At 37.0% G+C, this 27,999-nt stretch overlaps 1 protein-coding gene across 1 annotated transcript; it reads right to left on the reverse strand.

Annotated features, from left to right (window-relative positions):
- Positions 1 to 1,094: 1,094 nt before the first annotated feature.
- LOC137032174 (carcinoembryonic antigen-related cell adhesion molecule 6-like) lies at positions 1,095 to 25,529 on the reverse strand. Its single transcript, XM_067403806.1, has 9 exons — positions 25,448 to 25,529; positions 24,154 to 24,474; positions 12,172 to 12,444; positions 11,804 to 12,058; positions 11,412 to 11,532; positions 2,206 to 2,246; positions 2,029 to 2,051; positions 1,646 to 1,796; positions 1,095 to 1,489 (listed from the first exon to the last, which is right to left on the reverse strand). Exons 1-9 carry the CDS (start codon positions 25,497 to 25,499, stop codon positions 1,452 to 1,454), a joined length of 1,275 nt encoding a protein of 424 aa, XP_067259907.1. The 5' UTR covers positions 25,500 to 25,529; the 3' UTR covers positions 1,095 to 1,451.
- Between the last annotated feature and the right edge of the window lie 2,470 nt (positions 25,530 to 27,999).

Raw genomic sequence — 27,999 nt, forward strand, 5'->3', positions numbered from 1 at the left:
AATCTTGGTTAAATGTTAGTTAGCAAAATACACACGCTATTATAATTATCAAAGAGACTGTCAATATATACTTGCATGTATATAATCAAACAACATACAGTATATGTGGTCTTAAAAGTTTTGCAGCCCATCCTCAACCTAACCACACGGTCTACTCTTCACCAGAATGGTAACCTTACAAAACTAACATAACAGAACCCCCTGTCAATCCCAACATAACACAACATTAAACACTAACTTATGTCTCCCTATGTTAATCTTATGCAAAAACACACAAAATAACACTTTATTTCAACATTTAGACAGTCTGATGCAAAGCATGCTGGGAATTAGAAATCTGCTGCAACTAAAACAGTTTAGTTTACTTGAAATATGTCAGTGCTGTGAACTCAAAAGTAAAAGAAAGTTTTAAATACTCATAACTGTTAATTTAACTGAACTAATTTGTTTAATTTAAGTTTGTCCTACTCAAACGAATTAAGTATTTTGAGCATTAGGGTTTACAGTGTAAGAGTGTTGAAAATTAAATACTTGTTTGTTAATATTGCCCCAAATGATTGCATAGAGCATGACAATGTGTACCATGAGTGTGATGTGATTACTGACTACATGCAGCTTGTTTAGAAATCATCTGTAATGAACACACTTCATTCATCCTCATGAAATACACTCAAAGTTAAAGTTTGTATATTTGTCTTGATAAATCATTATCAGCTGCAAAGTTGTTAGTTGCAAACTATGAGGAAAAATACAGTGGCTTATTCATGTATACAAAAGAACCAGAAGGTGAAATGAACAAGAAATTAACTAATTTTGGAAAATAGATCTGCTAAATGTCATTTTTACACAAATAATAAATAACAAAACAGTAGTTGAATTATTTGAAAAATAACTAATAAAAAATAAAAAACAGCAACAATGAGATCACACCTATATAAATGAGAGCAATATAAATTTGCTAACCAAAACTTGTCACTTCCTCATTTGTTTTGCGAGTGATGTTGTGTTCAGGTCTAAAGGTGAATTTAGTCATGAATGTAACCTTTGTTTTTCAACACCACTATCACAGTTTTCTTTTATTTGCTCAGTGCACAAAAGAATGAGGAAAATCTTTTGCAATCTATTACAGATAATAATTTACACATTAGCAGGAGCAGTTGGATTATTTATTTATTTTTTTTACAGATTTTACACTGATGTTGGGGTAAAATATAAATGGATTTTACAATGGTGAAATATGTTAAGCAAAGCTGAATGAACCACATTCTTAACTGAAAACAAACTATTTTGAAAAGAAAATGTTAAATCTGCTTTCTACTGTATTTTTGTGCTCATTTTTACATGAACCTGCAAATAAACATTTGAATACAAATACTACATATGTAAATAAGGTACAGATGTATCACAAACGGCAGGAAGAATGCAGGAATGCAATAGATGTTTCGCTGTCTTTATTTCCTCAGTGGTGCACAGGAGGAGGGTTTGATTCCTAAATGTAGACATAAAACAAGCATGTAATAAAATAAAGGTATTTCTTCAGTGTCTGTGCAGGACAGAATGAATAGTTCTTATTTTGTGATGCAGTCAAAGCACACATAATGTCTAAAATGGGACAGGATCGATTTAAATATTATAAACTGCTCACCTGGTGGAGGTGCAGGAGCCCTTGGTCGGTTCAAAAACCCATGTTTTACATTTACATAGTCATTATTTTCATTCTCATATATATTCCCTTCATTTCCCAGAATTGCTCCACCTCCACTAGTCATTTGGAAATCAAGGGGTTCTTGATAGTGCTACAAATAGCAAATGAAAAAAACATTTGTTTTTCTTACATTACAATGTCAAGTACAATGATGATGTCACATGAAGTAAAAGTGTTATAAAATGTTCATGTAGCCAATATTTCAAAACATAAAGCCCACTGTATTAAACAGTGATAATGCCTATAATGAAGAATGAATATTTGTTAATATAAGGTAAGAAGGCTTGTGCTGAAGAGAAAACAAAAACTGAAAAGTCACTCACAGGCTCCTGTGTGTTTTGTGGTGCTGTTTAAAGAAATAAACACTCAGTGAGTTTGATACTGAAATCAATTACAGTATGGTCATTAACACAGTCAATCTCATTGTAACTGGTGAAGACAGTTGTGTTATTTCAATCAAATCATACTCATGTTGGTATTATGAATAAATATGAACATACCTCCACTTGCTTGTTCTTTTTGTTGTTGGTTTATTTCTGGACTGTAGTGTAAAGACAAATACAATTTGTTAAAAGTTGTTTATCTTTACCACATTTCTGTCTTACAAAAAGGCAGCATATAACAGTTATAGTTTCCACTGAGATCACAGTCATTTTGTTATTATTGCAACTAACGATTATTTTGATAATCGATTAGTTGGCCGATTATTTTTTCGATTAATCGGATAAAAATCATATTTTTATTATTGACAAAAAAACCCCAAAAAAAACTACTGTACATCTTGCCCAGTGTACTTCAAACAAATGTGCCAGCTGAATGCTCAAAACATATAGTCATTTAGTCATAATAAAGAGAGAACACAAATATTTTAGGAATCTTATCAAAAACTTGTTTGAAACTAAAAATGGTTTTGCCATTTATTGAGAACATAAACTGTGTTACGTCTGTATAAGTGTATACATTAGCCTATTGTAATGTAGAATGTGATCTTGTAACTGTGCACGCTGTTGCTTTGTCTTTCTCTCTCTCCCCTCTCTCTCTCTCGCTCTCTGGTAGCGCCGTTTGATTGGGACCAGGTGTTGCGAGTCAGGTGGAAGAGCGGGAGCGCTTAAAGGCAGCAAACAAGGATGGTGGAGTGAGCCGTATTGCCGCGTCGTGAAGCTCCACACGTGTTTTATATCCTGTTTCCTGCCCCAGACAACTAAGAGAGTTATTGTGCTGCTGTGTGACCAGCGTTGTTATTGTCAGCTTCGTAAGCATTATCTCCTAAAATTGTTGTGTGACAGAGATCACTTAATTAATTTATCACTTAAGAGTTGAGACCTTCTGCTGTTTTTCCTTTGTTTAATCCGTTCTGAAAAAGTGTAGGTTTGTTATTTATTATGTGGTTACGTTTGGGTTGGGGAGTGCCACTTTTACTTTGTGCAATCTAGTTTTCTCCTGTTTACGTTTAGTTAGGGAGCCAGGGTAAATTCTTTGTATTTTATTTGTTGTTTTCTTTGGTCAGGCAAGTTAGTATTTTCTAAACCCTTAGTTAGCTCTCCTTTTGTTTGTTGTTTTGGCCAGTAACCCCTTCCGATGAAACCCTGAAAATATTATTGTTTCATACAAAATAATCATAATAAAAAGAACTGTGATTTGAGAAATTTGTGGTTATTGTGAGCTGGGACAGGAGACCAGGAACCGTTGCCCGCTTGAAGCTTTTTAAGGTGTTTTTTTTTTTTTTTACTTTTGTCTCGGGTCCGACCGAGCCCTAGACGGCCGGATCGTGTCAACTGAAACAACTTAATATTTTCTAAATAATATTCACAAATAATATCCAAAAAAACCTTAACTGTTCATATTGACTGTAACTGGGCAACTGAAGAAAAAAAACAACAACTAGTGTTTTACTTTTTCCTGCCTTTCTTGTAAAACAGTAAATTCAAAAATTCATGGATAACAATACATTTATTGTAGCTTTAGAAATACCGCTGTAACTAAAGAGCTTACACATACTGGTGGATTAACCATTACAGAAACATGAAAAATGACAATTTTAGTAATCACCAATACTGATAGTTTAGGCTGCCCTGACCTGTGGCACAAACCTTAAACTGGGTATCAGATGTCTAATAACTAATACTCTACATTAAAAATGAAGATAGTAATAAAGATAATAAAGAAAAACACAAACTCCGTGTTAACCAACAGGCAAGATAAATGTTCTGCAGGAACACATGTTCACTCTGGACACAATCACTCTTACTCTCATTTCTTTATCCTGTAAATAGGCTATAAGAAATGTCTTACATTTATATTCAATTACATATTGTTATCCCTTTACAATTACATCTATCATAAAATACGTGAATGACATGTTGACTTTTAAATCTAAATTTAACTTTAAACAGATATTTCAACAAAATAAATATATTTTGTGCGCTGAATATTAAAGTGTCATGAAACCTTCTCGGTTACAAAGGTAACCCTCGTTCCCTGAAGGAGGGAACGGAGACATTGGCATGCAATCATATGTATCAGCTGCTCGCCTCGCAGCGCGGGTATATAATGAGCAGCAGGTGCGTTGCATCTTTAGGTTTTCGCTGAGGAGCCGAACTGGATAGGCGGCAGCATCAGCGGGGTACAGCGACTGTGGCGACGGGACGTACGTCTCCGTTCCCTCCTTCAGGGAACGAGGGTTACCTTTGTAACCGAGACGTTCCCATTCAGTCGGTCACGTTCGACGTACGTCGGACAGACTGACGAATAGGAATCCCTACCAAAGCGCCACAGGAGCTGCCCCCTTCCAGCGCTCTGTTGTAAGCCACCTGAACCCCCTTGCCTGAGGATGGTGGGACAGGGCTAACACAGAGAGAGTCTATCACTGCTGTTCCCCAAAACCCATTCAGTGAGACTATTGGATAACGCTGGGAAAGCGTACCCTTTTGCTGGGAAAGGAACGCTGCGGAAGCCACATCTTTCCCCGAAGGAGTTATGTGGAGAAGTACATATGGACTTACCCTGTAGGGCTGTGCTACATTTGGAAGAGCTGGGGTGACTCCAACCCGATGAAGGGTAGGTTCTCCCAGGGGGAAAGACACGGGCTTCGTTTAGGAGCAACCGTGGAACCAACCATATGGGATCCCCGTAGGGTCACACATATGGAACCCAGCCTAAACCCGGTTCTCAAGGATACAACAGAGTATTGGCCTGGCGCCAGACGTTCTGCCACGTCGGCTGCCGAAGGGATATCGGAGGACTCGACAGGGTCTGCCTTGTAGGGACTCTCTGGAGAAAAGAAGCGCATGTAGCGCAGCAAGCCGACACTAAGCCGGGGCCTCTCCGTGCCTCTGACCTGTGGCGAGAACACGGGAGGAGACCGGCTCGACACGAAGGCTATAGTATCTAGCGAACGTGTTAAGTGTCGACCAGCCTGCAGCTCTACAAATGTCTGTCAGCGAGGTGCCATGAGCCAGCGCCCAGGAGGATGCGACACCTCTCGTGGAGTGAGCATACAACCTGAGCGGGCACGGCGCGCCCTGAGCTTGGTAAGCCAGGGCGATGGCATCCACTATCCAGTGGGCCATCCTCTGCTTGGAGGCAGCCTTTCCCTTCTGCTGGCCTCCATAACAGACAAGAGCTGGTCTGAGGTCCTGAGGCTTTGGGTTCTGTCTATGTACAGTCGCAAAGCACAAACTCGACAGAGTAAAGCCAGGGCTGGGTCTGCCTTCTCCGAGGGCAGCGCTTGCAGGCTCACCACCTGGTCCCTGAAGGGAGTGGTAGGAACCTTGGGCACATAGCCAGGCCGGGGTCTTAGTACCACGTGGCTATCACCCGGCCCAAACTCCAGGCACGATTCGTCGACCGAAAATGACTGCAGGTCCCCTACCCTCTTGACGGAGGCCAATGCCATCAGCAGCAAAGTCTTCATAGAAAGAATCTTTAAGTCTGCTGACAGCAAAGGCTCAAAGGGAGCAATCTGAAGTGCTTTCAGCACCAGAGTGAGGTCCCAAGATGGCGGGCGAGTTGAGACATGCGACGGGAGCGTAGACCACCTTGACGGTTGATGTACGCAACGGTCGCAGTGTTGTCCGTACGGACCAGTACATGCTTGCCCCGAAGCAGGCCTTTGAGGCGGCTCAGAGCAAGGCGTACTGCCAGCAACTCAAGGCAATTGATGTGCCAATGCAGATGGGGTCCCGTCCAAACCCCTGAGACTGCATGCCCGTTGTACGTGGCACCCCAGCCGGTGGCAGAAGCATCTGTGAAAACCACAGCGCAAATTTGAAGGCTGAATACTTTATCAAGGATGTCATATTTAAGAAGAGTAACCATAATAAAATTGACTGATATTCATTGTGAGGTGTAAAATACTGTAATTTCTTTCTTGCGTTGCAATCTAACAGTTTTTTTCTTTTTAAATGAGACCGATGATGTATGCAGCCTTCAAAGAGTGAAGCCCCTGAATTGGGACACAGCCATTGTTGAAAAATCTCTCGGCTTCTGTATCCCAAACGAAACGTGTTAATGGGCGTGCTCTTGCTCTGGGTGATGTGTGTGCACGCTTATCAGGGAGAAGTGCCTATACAAGGAATTCCGGTATCTTCTGACGTCATACAGGACTCACTTGAAAAAAAAAACAAAACTCTGAAACCTGTACTGAAACCGGAAGGAGTCATGTAGTGAACAGCACATTCCAGGGGCCAGGCCAGGCCCCTCTCTGTCCAAAACAGCAGACAAAGGTTTGCTATATTTTGATTGGATCTTGGTGGACTAACAGAAGCAAACTGTCCAACGCCATCAGATAAAGATGTAAGGACAACATCCAGACACCTCTTAGAGGGCAAGAAGAAGACCTCTTGTACCAAGCCTGGGAAGGACAGGACTTCTCATTGGTCCAAAGGCAGTTTCTGCCCTTGACCCATCTAGAGACTACTTCCTAAGGTTGGCCAGAGAGTGTCATAATAATTCCTCGAGACCTTAGCAGCAATGGGTGAGATCACAAAGATCCATCCAAATCCATTCAAAACTATGTTTGAAAACTTTAGAACTGATGCAAACTACACATCCATTTCATACTTATTCATAGAAATAAGTATTCTCAGTGACAGCTATTTGTAGTGCAACATCTGACACAAATGCAGCTGTTAATGTACAATTGAATGAATGCATGACAGTTCAATCTTTTCCCATCATGTTTAGTCTCTATTCGTTTAGAATATTGCCAAAGTTATTCTGGAGGTGGTTTGGAAAGTGATAAATGCATTGGTAAACTTTAAAAACACTGTAAAGACTTCCAACTTTGTGCTTTATGTAAATGAGTTCCACCAGGGAAATACTGTTCTGAGTCTCCCATCGGGTGGGACATTAACAGATATACCATTCTGGGTCTCAACTCTGCAAGGAGTGAGACATTAACAGATATACCAAGTTCAGAGTCTCCCATCGGGTGAGACACAACAGATACACCGTTTTGGGTCTCCCATCGGATGAGACATAACAGATACACGGTTCTGGGTCTCAACTTGTTTATCTTTACCACATTTCTGTCTTACAAAAAGGCAGCATATAACAGTTATAGTTTCCACTGAGATCACAGTCATTTTGTTATTATTGCAACTAACGATTATTTTGATAATCGACTAGTTGGCCGATTATTTTTTCAATTAATCGGATAAAAATCGTATTTTTATTTTATTGACAAAAAAAAAAAAACTACTGCACATCTTGCCCAATGTACTTCAAACAAATGTGCCAGCTGAATGCTGAAAACATACAGTCATTTAGTCACACAAATATTTTAGGAATCTTATCAAAAACTTGTTTGAAACTAAAAATGGTATTGCCATTTATTGAGAAAATAAACTGAAACAACTAAATATTTTCTAAATAATATTCACAAATAATATCCAAAAAAACCTTAACTGTTCATATTGACTGTAACTGGGCATCTGAAGATTTTTCCTGCCTTTCTTGTAAAACAGTAAATTCAAAAATTCATGGATAACAACAATAAATTTATTGTAGCTTTAGAAATACAGCTGTAACTAAAGAGCTTACACATACTGGTGGATTAACCATTACAGAAACATGAAAAATTATTTTAGTAATCACTAATACTGATAGTTTAGGCTGCCCTGACCTGTGGCACAAACCTTAAACTGGATATCAGATGTCTAATAACTAATACTCTACATTAAAAATTAAGATAGTAATACAGATAATAAAGAAAAACACAAACTCAGTGTTAACCAACAGGCAAGATAAATGTTCTGCAGGAACACATGTTCACTCTGGACACAATCACTCTTACTCTCATTTCTTTATCCTGTAAATAGGCTATAAGAAACGTCTTACATTTATATTCAATTACATATTGTTATCCCTTTACAATTACTACTGTTATAATTATGTGAATGACATGTTGACTTTTAAATCTAAATTTAACTTTAAACAGATATTTCAACAAAATGAATATTTTTTTGCGCTGAATATTAAAGTGTCATGAAACCCTGTTTTAGCTTGGTTGTTCACACCTCTGAGCTGGAAAAACTCTGTAAAAATGGCCGTGTAAAGCTCTGAAAAAGTGGGAGTGTAGAGGGGGGGAAGAGGGAAGAGAGCAACCAATGAAACACAGACAAAGAGACTCTGTAAGGAGTGAGACATTAACAGAGACGACCACGTTCTAAGCCTCCAGCCTGTGAGGAAAGAGACATTAACAAACACTACGTTCAGAGTTTCTGTCCAGCGAGACAGTAACAACATCTGCAACAAGGTTAAGCTCAGGAGAGCAAACCTTCACTCCAAGATACCTTCGTCTGCATGTTCCAGATTGTTAAGGACCTTCTGCACCTACGCCAGGGAATTATCTGCGTGTTCCAGATTTTAGGACCCATTGGTGCTCCAGGAGATCAGCATCCTGCAGAGCTTTGTGTTCAAGACTGTTGAAACAGATTCCAGCTCCTCTCCCCACGGCATTGTCACCCAACACAACCAGTGGAGGACGTCACCGTCATCGGACTCAACCACGTGGAATGTAAATATCACTTAACCAAACCTCTTTCCATGGACCTTGGCAATGTTGTGTATATATATATATATATATATATATATATATATAATTATCAGTATATAGTTTCCTAATTCCTATTAGATTCAATATAGCTGATGTTAGTTAATAACAAATAATCTCTCGTTTATTTGTTTGGTGCATAATAAGGTTCTCCACCTTATTATTTGCAGAGAAACAGTTTATCTTTCCATAAGATAACGTAACTCTTCCATAACCACACTCAACTTAATCTCTTCTGTGTATTTTATGCACTTTATTCCTTTATCATTCATATTATTCATTTAGTAGTTGTGTTAGTTATTCTTGTTTATCTTTTTGTTAATAAAATTAATTTTATTACACTTGTGTCTTGCTTGTGCTGATAATACAGAAGAGGCTCTACAAGTTAGCAATCTCGTCTTTCAGATAAATCAGGTGACGACTTTACATTAATTCTAAATGAATGAAAGCCCCTGTTGGGAGTTTTCTCCTACTGCCAAGGTAAAAGACCTTGACTGGTGCCCTGAACTAGGAAAAGGGAGAAGTGGTCATCTGATGTACTCATAATCACACCTTAAGTGACGTGTGATCCAAAACTCACAACGTCAGTGTTACAGTCAAGCCTGTCCCGGACTCCGTTTCCCATGATCGTCCCTGTTCCACACCTGAATGCACTTCCTCATCATCTCTCCTGCTTTCCCTGGATTCCCTGCACCTGTTCATCGTCATCAGCACACCCTTTATGTGGGACTCACTCCCTGCACTCCATGTCCTTTCTCGTTGATGTTGTTTGCTATTGTCGAGTGTTTGCTGTTCTGTTCCTTTGTTTAATAAATACCCGTTTGTAGAAGCCCGATTCTGACTCATCCCTGCTGCAGCAACACACATCTGTAACAGTCAGCGGTGACGTGAGTACCAATCCCTATTTTGCTTCACGTCTTTGAATGGGCGAAAGTAAAATAACTACAGTCATTTGCGCCCCACCACCCCCACTCCCATGCATAATACCGCAACTCCAGATCTTGCCGGTAGTACACGTAGTGATGGGCAGATCGAGGCTTCACGAAACACTGAAGCAACTGAATCAAATGTGCCGTAATGATTCGATGCTTCGAAACAATCTGACACCCGTCTCCACGGTGACCCCTAGCGGTCAGAGCAGTGCAAATGCAACAAAACTCAGGCCAAACATGCATTAAAAATACACTTTAACAAATGTATTGCAAATTTTTATTTAAAATAAAATCAATTAAATGGAATTAACTAATCATCTAATAAGATTAAATATAGAGTGTCTGTATAATTTGTGTTCTTTTATCAATTTTAAAGGCTTGTTTCTCTGTTCCATGGCTCAAGCTAAACAGGCCAATAAGAGATTAATAACTACCATTATTCATTTTAATTATTCTACTGTATAATTAAAACATGTACAACTGTATAAAACTGATCGGAGATCAGGTAAAACCATAGGGTAAAGCCCTAGACACTTGTTCAATAGTTCTCAGTGAATCTGCATGATTCACGGACTCATCGCCCTTTGTTGGTGAACCATTGAAATTTCGAACTGTTTCGAAACAGTGATGACGTGATGAAGCCTCGTTTACTAAAATCACGTGACTTTGGCAGTTTGATACACGCTCCGAATCACTGATTCGAAACAAAAAGATTCATGAAGCTTCGGAGCTTCATGAAGCAGTGTTTCGAAATCGGCCATCACTAAGTACACGAAGACATCAGATTTTGTGACGTTGCTCCGACTTTGCTTTTCAAACCGGAAGACAGAAATCGCTCTGAAAAATGCTAAAATAACTAATTTCAACGTATAAATATAATTAATAAGTACCTTTACTGTTTTCAATTATGTGCAGCCTATACATATCTGTTCACAGCTCAAAAAATGTGTTCTGGGATTTCAAGACCCTTTAATAGTCTCCCTCTCTCCCGCGTTCCGTCTGTCTGATGCGGGTCCACGCGCCAGTGCTCATACATTAAAGTTTGAAGTTGAATGCAGACTGTCGGGAGAAGCCTTTATGCAAAATGTAAATGTTTGTGTGAATTTGTAACATTTACAGATAAGGATATAGCCGAAGAATGAACGTTTTGCGCTGAGGACGCGCATGCATCTGTCAAAGCGCCTGACAGGGCAAGCCATTACGCTAATGCATTAGCTTGAACCTTAAAATAAAGAATTCTCATGTCTCAGCTTTGATCTCATACCTTTCCTGGAGCAGCTCACTCTGTTTCCTTCAGTATTTTTAGATGCATTTTGGTCCATAGAAATGCGTTATTCAGTGCTGTAATTTGATACAACTGGCAGAAGTATTCTGTGCACGGTGGGCGGAGCCAACTAATCGATAATGAGAATCGTTGTTGATGATTTTCATTATCGATTATTATCGATTACTATCGAATAGTTGTTGCAGCCCTAGTTGTTATGCATGAAATATCACTAAAATATTAGCACATTTTAAGGGAAAATTACTGTAATTACAAATAAATGTAAATAGACACAATTCAGAAACTGATCTTGATATGGTATTTTGATCATTCAGGAAATATCTTTGATTTACAAAGCTGGATTATTAAAGACCATAATACAAGTTGTGACAGAAAACTCACTGACAAAATTCACTAAAATGTGTTAAAGCTGTGATGTGATTTTAAATTACTTACATTTTCTTGGTTTTTATTAAATAGACAATCAGACCACAAATGCCTGAAACTGCCACTAGAACACCAAAGACAATCCCAACTATGGCTCCTGTTGACAGTCCTCCTCCACCACCACCACCTGCTATAGTAAAGACACAAGAAACAACAGATGAAGATCATGTGATGCACTTAGTGTAATGCACTTTAGCCTTCATCAAAATTTTAAGAGTAATTTAACATATACATTGTTAAATATGTGACAAATTAAGGTGAGGGCATTGCTTGGTAGATATGTTGACTACTGATTGTACAGCTGGCTGAAATGACATGATGATTAGTCAGATAATTTGAATGTGCTCCTCCCGAAATTTGTTAATAAAACAAATTTTTATCATTTAGTTTTAACTGCTTACCTTTAACTAGTAAAGGATGTCTTTGTGAGGCGCTTCTGTTTGTGATGTTATTCCAGGCAGTGCAGTCGTAATATCCACTGTGTGTGAAGTCCGTCTTTTCTATGGTGTATGTGTCTCTGGTCACACCGGTGTCTGTTCCATTAAACATCCATCTGAATGAGGCAGAAGGTACAGAATTTGCAGAACAAGACAGAGACACAGGATCCCCTGAATTCACCTCACCCAGACCCTTAATAGAAACATCTTCTGGTCCATCTAGAACAAACACAAGAGACTCATTGTTAGAGGAACAAACTGAGCACTGAAGTATGTTTTTATTTCATCAGGTTTGACCTCAAATCATCTTTGTTTAAATGTTTAACACTCACAGTTGATGATCAGACTGTATGTTGCCGTCTCAGAGTTGACAGGGTTTGTATATTTACACTGATATTCTCCACTGTCTGATCTCTGCACTGGACTGATGGACACTGATCTGAAATCAGGTGAGAAAATGATGCTGTTGCTAGGAGACAGAGGACTGTTATTTTTCATCCACTGCACAGAGATGATGATGCCATTTCCTTTAGAGGTGATGTTAGCAGATGATTTGCCCTCTATTAATGGTTCCTCTGGACCAGTAAGGTTGACAGATAATTTTTCTGTGTAAACGAGAGAGAAAGAACAAAAACACCGGATCTAAAATGAGTCTTTTACATTTAGTGAGCACGTATTAACTAAAATTGAAAACTAAAATAAATAAATTTATTGAACATTTATTGAAATAAAATAATTATTTTATTTTAACTAGTTGCCAAGGCAATATTTCTACTTTTTATTTAGTTTAAATTAAAGTACTAACATAATTAACACTAAATAAACTGAAACAATAAAGACTATAAACACATAAAATAAAATCTAATTAAATTATTAACAAAACTTATAAGAGTATATCACTAGAATAACACAACCACAAACATGTGATTTGTGAACTTTAATAAAAATATTACATCCTAAAAACAGCTTCAAAATTCATATTTAGGGTCTAACTATGTGTCAGGGATGTATTTGGACCAGGGCAATGAGGCCATTAACCAGGGGCCAGGGATGCTTTATGTTTCAAGACACAGTGGTCCAGGGCAGTACTGCAGGCCCATCAACAATGAATAAAATGTTTATGCTTAAATATTTGTTTCCTATAGTCAACAAGACCCCTCCAATAGGACTCTCAGACTCACTCTCCAATAGGACTCTCAGACTTAGAACACCCTTTTATTAGGAGTAAAAAAGTTGAGATGAAAATGATGGCACAATTGAGGGAAAGTAGTAATTTTTGTAAAATATCCATTTAAAGCTGCAGTCTGTAGATTTTTTTTTTTGGTTAAAAATTATCCAAAATCAATTTGAGCAAGTACATAACCAGCCAGTGTTCAAAACTATCTCATTATCTTAGCTCGATTCACAACGGTAAGCTTGTAATAATGTTTTATAATAAGAGCGACATGGTGGATTTCCGTGGGAAATTTGAGCATGCAGCAGTTCCTCTGTGCGTCATTACGTCACATCCGTAAACAGAAAGGAAGGAATCCAGGCTAGTTGGTTTTATCACGTGAGGATGCTGCTGGTAGATTGAGTGGGATTTTGTGTTTGTCTATTTGCAGTCTCCTTTTAATGATAGGCCTTACGCATTTGTCAATCTTCCTCTCTTGCTATTTGTGGAAATGAAACCAGCGCTATGATTGGTCAAACTCTTTTTCTTTTGCTTGATTTGAGTACTACACGTGCACAGAGGTGACACCAGGTTTTTGCGTAGTTTAGAGTGACAAATCATACCAGTGTACTTTGAGGTCAAAATGCATACCCTCTACGCAAAATGCGAACAAGTTGGCAGGTCTGTTAAAGTGATCATAGTAGATATGAACTTGAAAGATTAGGTGTAGGACAAGAGTTTATAAATAATAAAACAATATTGACAAAAAAGGTATTTAAAATTAAATTATAACAGTAAAACAATTCCAAGACATTTTAATGTGATTTCCATTGGGGTTTTTTAAGTTTAAATATGTGTGGTCTTAATCATTAAAAAAAAAAAAAAAAAAAAAAATTAAATCCAGATACAACAGTGCCCAAAGTAACACCTATCTGTGTTGAGTAAACTTAAAAAAAAAAAAATAAGGCAACCAGTTGCAAAGCATTTTTGAGTTTACTCAACTTCAGTGGTCGAAGTTGTGCCAAATCATTTTCTAAAGTTCAATAAACTTATTTGATTAAGTTAATTATACCTAACAACCAGTCCAAATCAAAGAAATGAGTAAGCACAACTACAGAGGTCCTGAAGTTCCGTAAACTCAGAAAAGCTTTGCAGCTGGTTGCCTTAATTTTTTTAAGGTAATTCAACTTTCTTCAAATATCTCACCCAGAAACCTGTATAGATCTCCCACTGGGAATCAAAATGCAGGGAGTACAAACCATTCTGTAAATACCACACAATACTCAGCATTACAGAAAATATTTATTGACGCTTACAAAAGGCACATTTTCTGTCAGCATGAAGTTCAAGATGAATTATAAAAAAACAAAAACTTAGAGGCAAAAAAAATCCTGTAATCTTGTAATACTTTTAAAGTGCTGGCATAATACAACACAACACACACTTCTTTTAAAGTGCTGGAGTAACAAAATTGTTCTTAAATTGCTCACAATCATACAATGTTGCAGCAATAAATTAAACTTTATGTCTTAAAAGGTTAGTTAAACCAAAAATGAAAATGATGTCATTCATTACTCACCCTCATGTCGTTCTACACCTGTAAGACCTTCATTCATCTTCAGAACACAAATTAAGATATTTTTGATGAAATCCAATGGCTCAGTGAGGCCTCTATGGACCACAATGTTACAGCATATTTAAAACAGTTCATGTGAGTACAGTGTTTCTACCTTAATATTATGAAGTGATGAGAATACTTTCAAAATAACAAAACAAAGACTATTCAACAACATCTAGTGATGGGCGATATCAAAACACTGCTTCATGAAGCTTCAGAGCTTTACAAAGCTTTTGTTTCGGAGTGCATGTCAAATATTAAACTGCTAAAATCACGTGACTCTGGTGCTCCATCACTTATTTGATTTGTAAAGCTCCGAAGCAATGTTTTGAAATCAGCCATCACTAGATATTGTTGAAAAATCATTATTTAGTTTTTTTGGTGCAGAAAAAGTATTCTGTACGCCTTATAATATTGAGGTTGAACCACTGTAGTCACGTGAACAGTTTCAAATATAAAGTTTTAGTACCTTTATGGATCTTGAGAGGTGCAGTAACATTGCTGGCAAAAGAGGCCTCACCGAGCCGTCGGATTTCATCAAAAATATCTTAATTTGTGTTCCGAAGATTACGGGTGTGGAACGGCATGAGAGTGAGTAATAAATTACATTATTATTTTAATTTTTGTGTGAACTAACGCTTTAAAAAGTTACAACACACCTTGCATTGCATTTTTGAAATGCACTCCGGGTGAAAGGGGTTAAATGACTGAAATCTGGCTGAGCACTGGGTCAAGGCCAACAAACATTTTCTGAATGGTTTCAAAATTGTATTTAAGCTCTTTAGGATAGTTCCGGCAACAAATGAAGCCAAAGAGGAGAGCAACAGCAGTGGGAAGATCTTGCACATTATCCAGCACAGCTAGCTCCTCTAGAACAACAGATAGGCACCTTAAATTTGGAATGGAATGGATGCTGGCAACATCATCTTTGACAATGCTTAAAATCCCCATCTTCATCCCCTTTGTGTAACTGTGTTCTGGCTCTGTGCCCTGGAGTAAAAAGCAGAATAAAAACATAGTCAAAAGCCATTTTTGTCACTTTTTAATCTCACTTTGTCTCCTGCTTTCTACTCTTTCCCCTGCCTCTTGTCTGATAGAACAGTAAGTTGATGTGTTTTGGATAACGGACAAACTATTATCTCCAGACAACATCTGGGGTTCAAGGATCTCGTGTATGAGTGTATATGCTGATAACATGCATATTCCGAAAGTCTTCAGGATGTTTTCTGACTTTTCCCTCATTAACACAGAATGCCCTTTTGAGAGCTGTTGCCTTTCTATGAGCAAGGATATGTCTAAAAGACAGAACAACAAAAAGGACATTTGACTCTTTCATGTTTCTTCAAATGATTTCTGATAAAAATCTTTAAAATCTCTCAACTTGATAGTAGTGGTGAAACCTGTAATGATTCATCAGGACCTCTCTGCTACTTTACACCGCATTCCCAAACCTATGAAAAGAAAACAATAAATAATTTGAGAGGTGCAATGTTACATTTCTACAAAATTAACAATAATTTAAATAAATTTAAAACAACATATTTTGTATGGTAGAAAATGATGGTAACGCTTTAAAATAAGGTTTTATTAGTTAACATAAGTTTGCTACTTTAGTTAACATTAACTAAGAATGAACAATACTTCTACAGCATTTATTAATCATATGTAGTTAATTTCAACATTTCCTAATAAATTATTAAATTCACATGTTATATTAGTTAACATTAGTCAATACACAGAACTAATATGAACGAACGGGTGGATTTTTATTAACTAACATTAAAAAGATTAATAAATACTGTATAAAAAATGTTTTGCTCTTTGTTAGTTCATGTTATTTAATACATTAACTAATGTTAGTTAATACAAAAAAAATCAAAAGTTAACTAGTTAAAGTTTAATAGGAAAAAATGAAATAACACAATAACTGCACATGTAGGCCTACAGTAAAATCAAAGAACAAAATTAACAGTCTACAACACAAAATCTACTTCTATACACTTTATAGTTAGGGGCCAAGCACCGAAGGTGCTTAGGCACCTATTGTTATTGTTGGCGTTCCGTACGCTTATTATTATTCTTCCGCTTCTTCTTCCGCTCTTGAAGTCTATGGCAGCCCATAGAACCGCTTGCGGGAAAGTTGTGAAATTTGGCACACAGTTAGAGGACAGTCTGACCTTTGTCCATAGCAAATTTGGAGTCTCTAACTCAATCCCTCTAGCGCCATCAGCTGTCCAAAGTTGCACTTATGTTTATGTTAATAACTTTTGAACCATAAGGGCTAGAAACAAAATTTTTCTTTTTTCCTCTGATTCCTTGGGTCAAGACGAATCGATTGCACCATATGACGTCATTTTCCGTCATGAAAATTTTTCCGCCATTTTGAATTTTCTGAAAAACGTACTTTTTCGAACTCCTCCTAGGCCGTTACTCCAATTTTCACGAAAATTGAACCAGATCATCTTCAGACCATGCCGACAAAATGTTATGGAATTCAAGTTGATTTCTCAAACCGTTTTCGAAAAACACGCAAACGAATTGTACGTAGTGCTTGCGAAAATAGACATAAGGCTGTATCTCCGCAACGCTTTATCGTATTCAGACCAAACTTGGTAACTGTCATCACAAGCATGACCTGAGGCAACATGCAGCGTTTCGGCGCAGCGCCACCTAGTGGTGCGGAGATATGAAAAATGGCTATTTTTACTTATAACTTCTGATGGGTTTGGCCAAAAATCATGAATTTGGTCTCGTTGGATTCGGGGAATCATGCCGAGTCGAATGATATCCAATTTTCCCATATTGGACATTTTGGCCGTCGGCCATTTTAAATTTGGTGCTAAAATGCTGTATTTTACGAACGCATTAGCGTATCGTTATGAAACTCGGTATGGGTCATCAGCACAATGCCCTGAAGGAGCATACCAAGTTTAGGACCAGCGCCACCTTGTGGTCAAAAGTTATAACAAAATTTACAAAAATGCTAATAACTTTTGACTATATTAACCGATTGTAATGAAACTGTTTTCAGTAGATTCCTTGGGCATGCTGAGAACATAGATATCAAACTTTCCATAGTCAGCTGAACGTCCTGTCCGCCATATTGTTTTTCTTTAAAAACCTACTTTTTCGAACTCCTCCTAGACCGTTGCTCCGATTTTCACCAAAATCGAACCGTATCATCTTCAGACCATGCTGACAAAAAGTTATGGATTTCAAGTCGATAAGTCAAACCGTTTTCGTATACCAGAGCAACGAATTTGAGGCATGATGCAAAAATGACTCTTGAAGCTGTATCTCTGCAATGCTTTATCATATTCAGACCAAACTTGGTATGTGTCATCACAAGCATGACCTGAGGCATCATACAATGTTTCAGCACAGCGCCACCTACTGGAGTGGAGATATGAAAAATGGCTGTTTTTGCTTATAACTTCTGATGGGTTTGACCAAAATTCATAAATTTGGTATGGTTCATCAGGACAATGCCCTGAAGGAGCCTGAGAAGTTTCGGACCAGCACCACCTTGTGGTCAAAAGTTATAACAAAATTGACAAAAATGCTAATAACTTTTGATAATATCTACCGATTGTAATGAAACTGGTCTCAATAGATTCCTTGGGTCATGCTGAGAACATAGATATCAAATTTGCCATATTCAGCTGAACTTCCTGTCCGCCATATTGTTTTTCTTTAAAAACCTACTTTTTCAAACTCCTCCTAGACCTTTGCTCCGATTTTCACCAAAATTGAACCGTATCATCTTCAGACCATGCCGACAAAAAGTTATGGATTTCAAGTTGATAAGTCAAACCGTTTTCGTATACCGGAGCAAAGAATTTGAGAGATGATGCAAAAATTACTCTTGAAGCTGTATCTCTACAATGCTTTGACATATTCAGACCAAACTTGGTACGTGTCATCACAAGCATGACCTGAGGCATCATACAGTGTTTCGGCGCAGCGCCACCTACTGGAGTGGAGATATGAAAAATGGCTATTTTTGCTTATAACTTCTGATGGGTTTGACCAAAATTCATTAATTTGGTATGGGTCATCAGGACAATGCCCTGAAGCAGCCTGAGAAGTTTCGGACCAGCGCCACCTCGTGCTCAAAAGTTATAACAAACTTGACAAAAATGCTAATAACTTTTTTTTCTAATTGCTCACTGCTGCTGTTGGTCTGATGCTCACGGCCATGTTGGCTGGCTTCTTGTGCCGTTTTTGTGCTTGGCCCCGTAATTGCTGCTTGCAGCTATATTTTTAATTGATACACTATTTTGATAACGTTACCCTTCAAATGTTAGCAGCTGAACTATGAAGAACACTATCTCGGTGTCTGAGCACTTTTGAAAATATAACCACGTGCTATTAAATGAATTTAGTCTTTTAGGAACATTGAACTTTATAATCTAGGTGTGCAGTTTATGTAGCTTAATTTCAATAACGTTAATTGAAAACTCACCTCGACCAGACGATGAAATCCACTCCCTTCGTCAGCATGATAATGATTCAGGGAAACACAGCGCGACTCGGTGCAAATTACCGGGAAGTTAAATGCCACGGTCGAACTTAAGTTTTATCAAAATATTAAGTTTTCTCAACTTAATTGTTTATTTTCAGTGGACAAAGAAGTAATCAACAAGCAGTTAAATAGTTTTTATAAGTAAAATCAACACTGTCTCATTCAGCTCCCTACTGGTCGTGAATCAGTATATCATGTAAATCAGTGTTTCCCAACCCTGTTCCTGGAGGCACACTAACAGTACACATTTTCCTAATCTTCCAACACACCTGATTCAACTCATCAGTTCGATAGTAGAAACTCCAAGACCAGAAATATATGGTTCAGTGTTAAATAACTTCTTATTTCTTGGGCTTCACTTTTTGACTTTCTCTTGGGATTTTTCCATTGTGCACATCATGTACCTGCCTATAACAAGAAGTAGTTGTCCTTGGACACACTGACACTCTCACACGTAACCAGAAGTTGAAGTCACACACATTTAGGCACATACACTCTAAAAAATGCTGGGTTAAAAACAACCCAAGTTGGGTTGAAAATGGACAAACCCAGCGATTGGGTTGTTTTAACCCAGCGGTTGGGTTAAATGTTTGCCCAACCTGCTGGGTAGTTTTATTTAAACCAACTATTATTTAAAAATTGCTATATGGCTAGCTTAAAACGAACCCAAAATAGTTGGGAAATTAAAAACCAGATGCAATTAGAGACAACAATAATAGACAAAAGGTGAATGTTTATTAATAAGCTTTAATATTTTATTAATATACATTTAATAGTTTAATAGTTTATTAATATAAATTTATTACAGTATTTCACAATTGCTAAAACACATTTCTTGAAACCATCACTCATTTTCTCAAAACATTAAACACAAATCCAATCTTCAAAATAATTTCACAAAACCTCTGACTCTTCTGGCAAAATCAAACACTTGCCTCAAAACCATTTGATCTGTGCTCAAAATCAAACAATGCTTTCAAAACATAAACACAGCCAGTCAATATATAAACACTCATCAGCATTCATTAGACACTACATCAAAAAATTGAGAACCAAGCGTCCAGAACATGAGGTTACAGAAAAAAAGTATATTGTAACACAGTAAACACATTTTGCCATTACATAAAATGTATAGAAATCACAAGTAACGTGAATTTATAGTATACTGCAAGTACAGTATTATATTCAATATTATATAGTATTGAATGTCTGCATATACTGTACAGTACTTACATACTGCAAATATACAGCAGTCTAAATGCAAATGACTAAAAGGTCAAAGAAAACACTAAATGAAAAGCATGATACAGTACACACACACACACACACACACACACACACACAAAAATCAAAGTTCAGAGTCAGTGAGAGATTCATTCTGATTCAGCATCACATCTTCATGTTGGGTCCAGCCTAAGTCAAGTCACCTTTATTTCAATTGCAATTTATACTACACAGATACTAGTATAGTATAGTATAGTATAGTATAGTATAGTATAGTATAGTATAGTATAGTATAGTATAGTTTAGTCAAAGCAGCTTTACAGTGATAACAGGTACATGATGATCAGTAATGCAAAGAGGGTTCATTTTGGCTCTAAAAGAAAAAAATGTCATTGTTCAGCTGAAGTCAGTTCAGTGTTGATTCACTTACATTGTAAAGATCATCAATTATGTAAATTACTGTAATTATTTTCCTCTATAAAACAGTTCTGCAGAAAACAGTGATGTCATCATCTAGGCTAGCTTAGTTCAGTTCTCATCCTATACTGTCCGTACTGTCAGATCAATAACATTGTTGAATATTATTGAATATTGTTGAGGACATTTTCCACATCACAGGCAATGTCGTCACTTGCCAGGCAAAGGGAAAAACCTGTGCTGGATCCAGCCTTGACAGCCTTGTCTCCACACCCCTAGCTCTTCATCCTCTTACACATACTCTTCCTCCTCTACTTTTCAGATTGTTTTTCCCTCTATTGTTGGTATCATCATTCAGCACCTGTGTCACCTGTGCACTCTGAACTGACCTATATTTTATACAGTTGATTTGATCACATCATTAGAAATAAGTGTGAATAATTTTGAGTCATTGTGTTTACAGTTTTTTACAGATGCTAGGACACATTTCTCAATACTTAGGTCACTTTTGCAAAACTCTTCACACAGTGAGCACAACAGAAGTCTATGTGGGCTAAACTGAGGATCAATTATCATTGCTTTGGCACAAAATGCATTCAATGACTATATCTCTCAAATGTCATGAATTATTTTCTCTCTCAGACACAACAACTGCCAAAACTCTTTGTATGTACATGCCAATTTGCACATGCTTACATACTGTTTTCAAAACTGTTAAACTTATGTTCAAACAATAACATCATACAAAACTGAATAAGACAGAAATTTGCTACATTCCTACAGTAATATTTTAATGAAATATATTTTAAATCTATAAAATGCTATAAAAACGACTGAATTGTATCTGTATCAGTGGATGGTGTGTATACAAATTCTTGTATTTTGGAATTACTCAGTGCAAAAAAATAAATAAATAAATAAACAACATAAAATATTGACGAATTCTGCATCATGTCTGATTCATTCCAGTAACATATTGCAGTGAATTATAAACAGAGATGTGTCCTTGTTTTACACAAGAAAACATTGTATAATGCTACATGTTGTTAGTGTTTTTCAGGTCATTGTTTTGTGGGTGACAAAGTGTATTTGTTGGCTGTCAACCTTTGCTAGTGTTCTGGAAGAATGAGTTGATTTGAGACCTGAATAAAGTGTTTTGGTAGTTGTAGTGCATTTTGAATGTGAAATGAACTGCTTTGCCAAGCTGAAAGTTGGTTAGGAGAACTGTGTGAAGAGTTTTGCAAAAGTGACCTAAGTATTGAGAAATGTGTCCTAGCGTCTGTAAAAAACTGTAAAGGATGACAACTGTGTTGTAGTTGTGTTTAATTTTTGCCACATGTATTTACCATTTTGCAACACAGTGCCAAATGTGTTTTAGTGAGTAAGAATGTGTTTAGAGTTTTGCAAAAAGAGTAGATGAGATTTGCAAACTGTGTCTTAACTACCTGAACTTGTTTAAGGTTTTGCCTACAAAGTGACTGATTCGACAAATGGGTTTAGGCCACTGAGCATTGGGTTCAGAGAATGCTAGAGAAATGCTTACCCAGCAGGTTGGGCAAACATTTAACCCAACCGCATTTTTAACCCAGCATTTTTTAGAGTGTACATTTCTTATTTGTTATTATATTTTGTGAAATGCCATACATGGTAAGGTTTGATTCTAAAGTTGTATGATTTGATGCTCAGGCCATCCAGGAGATTGTTATTTGACCTATGCCTATAAATATGACCCTTCTTCCTGAATAAATCTGAGAATGCTTTGTACCACTCTTGATCTGTGTCTGCTTGGTCATTCTCCCGAGGCCTCGCGCTGCTGCTGCCACACATCACAGGGGTTGAGGCACCTGTTTCCAAACTGATGACTGAGATTACAAATATTCTACCTATTATTGAGATTTTGATCTAACATTCAGATAAGGGAGACATTCAAAATGTGTACTGTTGGCAGGGCATCGTTATCCTAATGGGCAACATGGGCTGCAGCCCAGGGACCCGACCACTGGGGGGCCCGCGAGACAATCCTCTTTTGCGTTTTAAAACGCATCGTCGTCACACACCCGAATCAAGAGTCACAGGCGCAGCGGATACGCACGCCGGAATATAACCAGGACAGTGGCGTAGCGTCTGGGAATGCACGTGCATAATGGGCTTGGGTGGATTGGTGGCCCGCTATTACAGGCTTAACACCAACCAAGGTGTACTTTGGGCGTTCGCATCGCGTAATTTTCGTCATCAGGAGGGTTCGCAGACGGAACGTGTGTGTACTGTACAATAGCCCATGTGAAAGTGAATTGAGTGCTTGAAAACAAAAGTCCACTAGATAGTGCGCAGTGCACACGCCGAACGCATCTTTCCGCAGCCAAATACTTTTAAAGGCTCGCACGCACGTCTGCCGTGTGCATGTTCATAAAAATGAAGCATAATAATGAAGCAAATAATGTTGTCAATAACTTACTAAAACTTATCTATGTTGTTTCTACTAAAATCATTTAGGAGCTGAATAAATGGAGAAAGAAAGGGTCCATACAACGATGATCTGCTGCATTTGACCGTCATTTTTAAAGTGGGTTTCTGAAGCTTATGCATGCAGTAATGCAAGTAAGTACAGAGATTTAAATGAGTCATATTGGTTTTCTGAAAAACAAAAAAAAAAAAAAACGGACACATCTGCACATTTTAAGATACTGCACAAGATGTGAATAAATGTAACCGTTGGGGTGGATAATTTTTATTCAACGAAATAAACTGCACATAAAACGTGATGGAAACATATTTAGAGAAGAAACTAATAGTAGCCTACATTTATAAAACGTGCATTAAAAAAAGTCTGTGACAGAATAATTAACTAGAATCATCTTCAGACACATCGCATTTGAAATGATGTTATGATCATTCTGAAATTCCAAAGCCAGAGTCGAATCGGTCGAATTTAAACTTGGACTTGTTAAAAACCTTTTTTAAATTTAAATTTTATTTTTTACATTTTTAGATCAGCAATGCAAAGTCATAATGATGGAGGAGCGCTCGTCAGCCCAGGGCCCCGCGAAGGCTTAACGCGGCACTGACTGTTGGTGTGCCTCCAGGAACAGGGTTGGGAAACACTGATGTAAATGAATGTGGCTGATTCCCTGATCAGTGCCCTGACTACTGAACTAGGGAGCTGATTGAGATGCAACCTTACAGTTTTAAACTGAGCTAACAATTTGCAGAAACAACCATATTATTTTACACATCCACATTTTTGTTTAATTTACAGCATGTTTAACTGACAAAATAGGCTATATGTTGATTTTTTCCCTTTCACATAATTAAATTCAGATCATCATCTTTTAGGCCTTATGCTTAAATACTGAACCAAGTTTTAGTAACTCACTCACCGACTTGTAGTGAAGTTTGTCCAGTAAGTGTCCCTCCATCAGTAGTTGTTATACTGAGTCTGTATATTCCAGAATCACTGTGTGTCAGGTTCTGCAGCTCCAGAGCGAGAGTGCTGGTGTTAAAAATGACTCTGTCTTTATATGCAGGGTTTTCTGTAGCTACACCAGACGCTACTGTAATTATAACTGCGGTACCAAAAAACCATTGAGTTATAAGAATCGATGTGGAGGGTGGGGGGTTATCCAGAGTGAACACTACACGGTCTCCTTCTTCTTTATTAGGCGGCCCAGGGATCTGCAGATCTTGACACAAATATTGTCCTACGGGGGGAAAACAATTTCACCAAAAGGCAGACTTACATGTTTCTGCATTTACAGTTTTTTACAATCGCTAGGACACATTTCTCAATACTTAGGTCACTTTTTCAAAACTCTTCACACAGTTCTCCTAACCAACTTTCATCTTGGCACAGCAGTTCATTTCACATTCAAAATGCACTAAATCTACCAAAACACTTCATTCATGTCTCAAATCAACTCATTCTTCCAGAACACTAGCAAAGGTTTTCACCAAGCAAACACACTTTGTCAGTCATAAAACATCGACCTTAAAAACACTAACATCAGTTAGCATTATACAATGTTTTCTTTTTTTAAATTTCTTTATAAAACAAGAATGACACTCTCTACTGCTTATAATTCACCGCAGTACATGTTACATGGTCCATGTTTACATTACAGAACAAAATTATTCCTAAGTTTCCCCTTTTGAATGGATGGTAATGAAACTGAAAAACAAATGCTTGTGTAGGTGTTCAGTTTCATCTAATTCCTCTGATAGTATTTGATTTTTTATATTCAGAATATATTTCATTACAATATTACTATAGAAATGCAGCATATTTCTGCCTTATTCAGTTTTGTATGATGTTATTGTTTTGAACATAAGTTTAACAGTTTTGAAAACAGTATGTAAGCATGTGCAAATTGGCCTGTACGTACAAAGAGTTTTGGCAGTTGTTGTGTCTGAGTGAGAAAATAATTCATGACATTTGAGAAATATAGTCATTGAATGCATTTTGTGCCAAAGCAATGATAATTGATCCTCAGTTTAGCCCACATAGACTTCTGTTGTGCTCACTGTGTGAAGAGTTTTGCAAAAGTGACCTAAGTATTGAGAAATGTGTCCTAGTGTCTGTAAAAAACTGTAAATATAATAAAACTACAACCAACCAGTCTCGTTATTTTAAACATAAATTCAACACAGCATAATTTAATTTCTAAAAAGTCTCACCAAAACACGACAATATCCACAGTGTCCAGTATAAACGATAAGAAACCATCATGATCGAGCTCTCAACTGTCACGAGCAGCAGCTCAACTCATCTGAACTATTTTCATCAGCTTTCAGTTAATGATAAACTGCAGTTCTATAATGCAGAGAGTTCACTGCGCCACCTAGCGCTGGATATTAACACGAGTCATGTCTAGATTTGAATACAGTTTTTTACAGATGCTAGGACACATTTCTCAATACTTAGGTCACTTTTGCAAAACTCTTCACACAGTGAGCACAACAGAAGTCTATGTGGGCTAAACTGAGGATCAATTATCATTGCTTTGGCACAAAATGCATTCAATGACTATATCTCTCAAATGTCATGAATTATTTTCTCTCTCAGACACAACAACTGCCAAAACTCTTTGTATGTACATGCCAATTTGCACATGCTTACATACTGTTTTCAAAACTGTTAAACTTATGTTCAAACAATAACATCATACAAAACTGAATAAGACAGAAATTTGCTACATTCCTACAGTAATATTTTAATGAAATATATTTTAAATCTATAAAATGCTATAAAAACGACTGAATTGTATCTGTATCAGTGGATGGTGTGTATACAAATTCTTGTATTTTGGAATTACTCAGTGCAAAAAATAAATAAATAAATAAACAACATAAAATATTGACGAATTCTGCATCATGTCTGATTCATTCCAGTAACATATTGCAGTGAATTATAAACAGAGATGTGTCCTTGTTTTACACAAGAAAACATTGTATAATGCTACATGTTGTTAGTGTTTTTCAGGTCATTGTTTTGTGGGTGACAAAGTGTATTTGTCGGCTGTCAACCTTTGCTAGTGTTCTGGAAGAATGAGTTGATTTGAGACCTGAATAAAGTGTTTTGGTAGTTGTAGTGCATTTTGAATGTGAAATGAACTGCTTTGCCAAGCTGAAAGTTGGTTAGGAGAACTGTGTGAAGAGTTTTGCAAAAGTGACCTAAGTATTGAGAAATGTGTCCTAGCGTCTGTAAAAAACTGTAAGATGGAAATTACCACTCCAAACACTTAACCTCGTATAATTAAACCGCTTTATTCAACTCAAAGACATGTTTTAGTATTACTGATTCAGTCTTTCTACATTGGGTGTGGTTATGTTGTGTAGGGCGAGAATATAACAGAGCTTCTGTATTTCACTACAATATACTAACTTATTTTTTATTGGGAAAAAAACAACAACAATTCAGAGCCTCAAAACTGAACAGATTGGTCAGTAAGTACATTTAGGACTCAGGAAGGGTCAACAGTGTAATTATAAATGTAACTGGAGAAATTAATTACAGCTGTAAACTCATGCAGATATTTTAATACATATAAGTACAACATAAAAACATGTACACAATAAGTGCACTGTATCAAATGATTAATTTAAATGTTAGTACAGTGAAAGACCTAATATACAGTGGGACCAAAAATCTTTAACTATGTTGTGACCTTTTATTTAGAGCAAGAGAAACTGGCGGAGTGACTGTGTGTGTGTGTGTGTGTGTGTGTGTGTGTGTGTGTGTGTGTGTGTGTGTGTGTGTGTGTGTGTGTGTGTGTGTGTGTGTGTGTGTGTGTGTGTGTGTTTATGTACACCTTTTGATAACACAGAATAGATACTATTAAAAACTTTATGGATTTTATGCCAATTATGTAAGTGTATTTTGTAATGTGACATCTATATGAAAAATGATGATTATGTAAAAGGAAAATATGTACAAGAGTGAAAGCATGAGATCAGGTTTTGAAAGAATGACTAGTTGTGTTACAAGTGTGATCGGTTTGAATATTTGTACTAAGAGATTTGAAAATGTACACCTTACTTGTGAAAATAGCACCAAAGCGAGAGAAAAAAAACTGTGACAATGTTTTCAAAACTGATGAAAGCATATTCATAATGATGGCAAACTTTGTGCATTTCTGCAGGAATTATATAAAAAAATAAAATCTTATCAGAATATTTACAATTAAATTAAAATAATAATTATTCCAAATACAACTACAGTTTTTTCAACTAACAAGCATTGTTCAATACTGAAGCCACTTTTTCAACTTCACACATTCAGTGAAACAGAAGTCCGTGCAGACCGAAAAAAAAATTTCATTGCTTTCACACAAAATGCATTCAATGAGCACATTTTCCAAAATCCATCAACACTTTTGTTTAATTCATACTTCACCATCTGCAAAACAGAAAACACTATATTTGCAGCACATTTTTCAAATGCTATTACACTGCTTTCAAAACTGATAAAAGCATATTCAAATCCGAATGATTGCAAACTCTGTGCATTTCTACAGGAATTATATTGTAATATAAAATCTTAGCAGAGTATTTTCAATTAAATTAATTAATAATTATTCCAAACACGAGTAATTGTGATTTCAGCAGAAAGCTGGCCCATGTGCCCTATTTTTAGTCACTGTTACAGAAGTAATTTTTTTTCCAGTCATCTTTTGGTGAATCGGGATGGCTTCAGAATGATTTTGTTTGGAAACATGGATCAAGCAAGA

This window comes from Chanodichthys erythropterus, chromosome 2 (genome assembly GCF_024489055.1).
Source record: "Chanodichthys erythropterus isolate Z2021 chromosome 2, ASM2448905v1, whole genome shotgun sequence".
NCBI lineage: Eukaryota > Metazoa > Chordata > Actinopteri > Cypriniformes > Xenocyprididae > Chanodichthys > Chanodichthys erythropterus.

Excerpts from the sequence above, each read along its gene's own strand:
- LOC137032174 (XM_067403806.1), bottom strand. The coding sequence starts at position 25,499 with ATGATGGTTTCTTATCGTTTATACTGGACACTGTGGATATTGTCGTGT. Across the intron at positions 11,533-11,803 it reads ACATCCTTTACTAGTTAAAG|CAGGTGGTGGTGGTGGAGGA; the intron begins GTAAGCAGTTAA and ends TCTTTACTATAG. Across the intron at positions 1,490-1,645 it reads GGCTCCTGCACCTCCACCAG|GAATCAAACCCTCCTCCTGT; the intron begins GTGAGCAGTTTA and ends GTCTACATTTAG.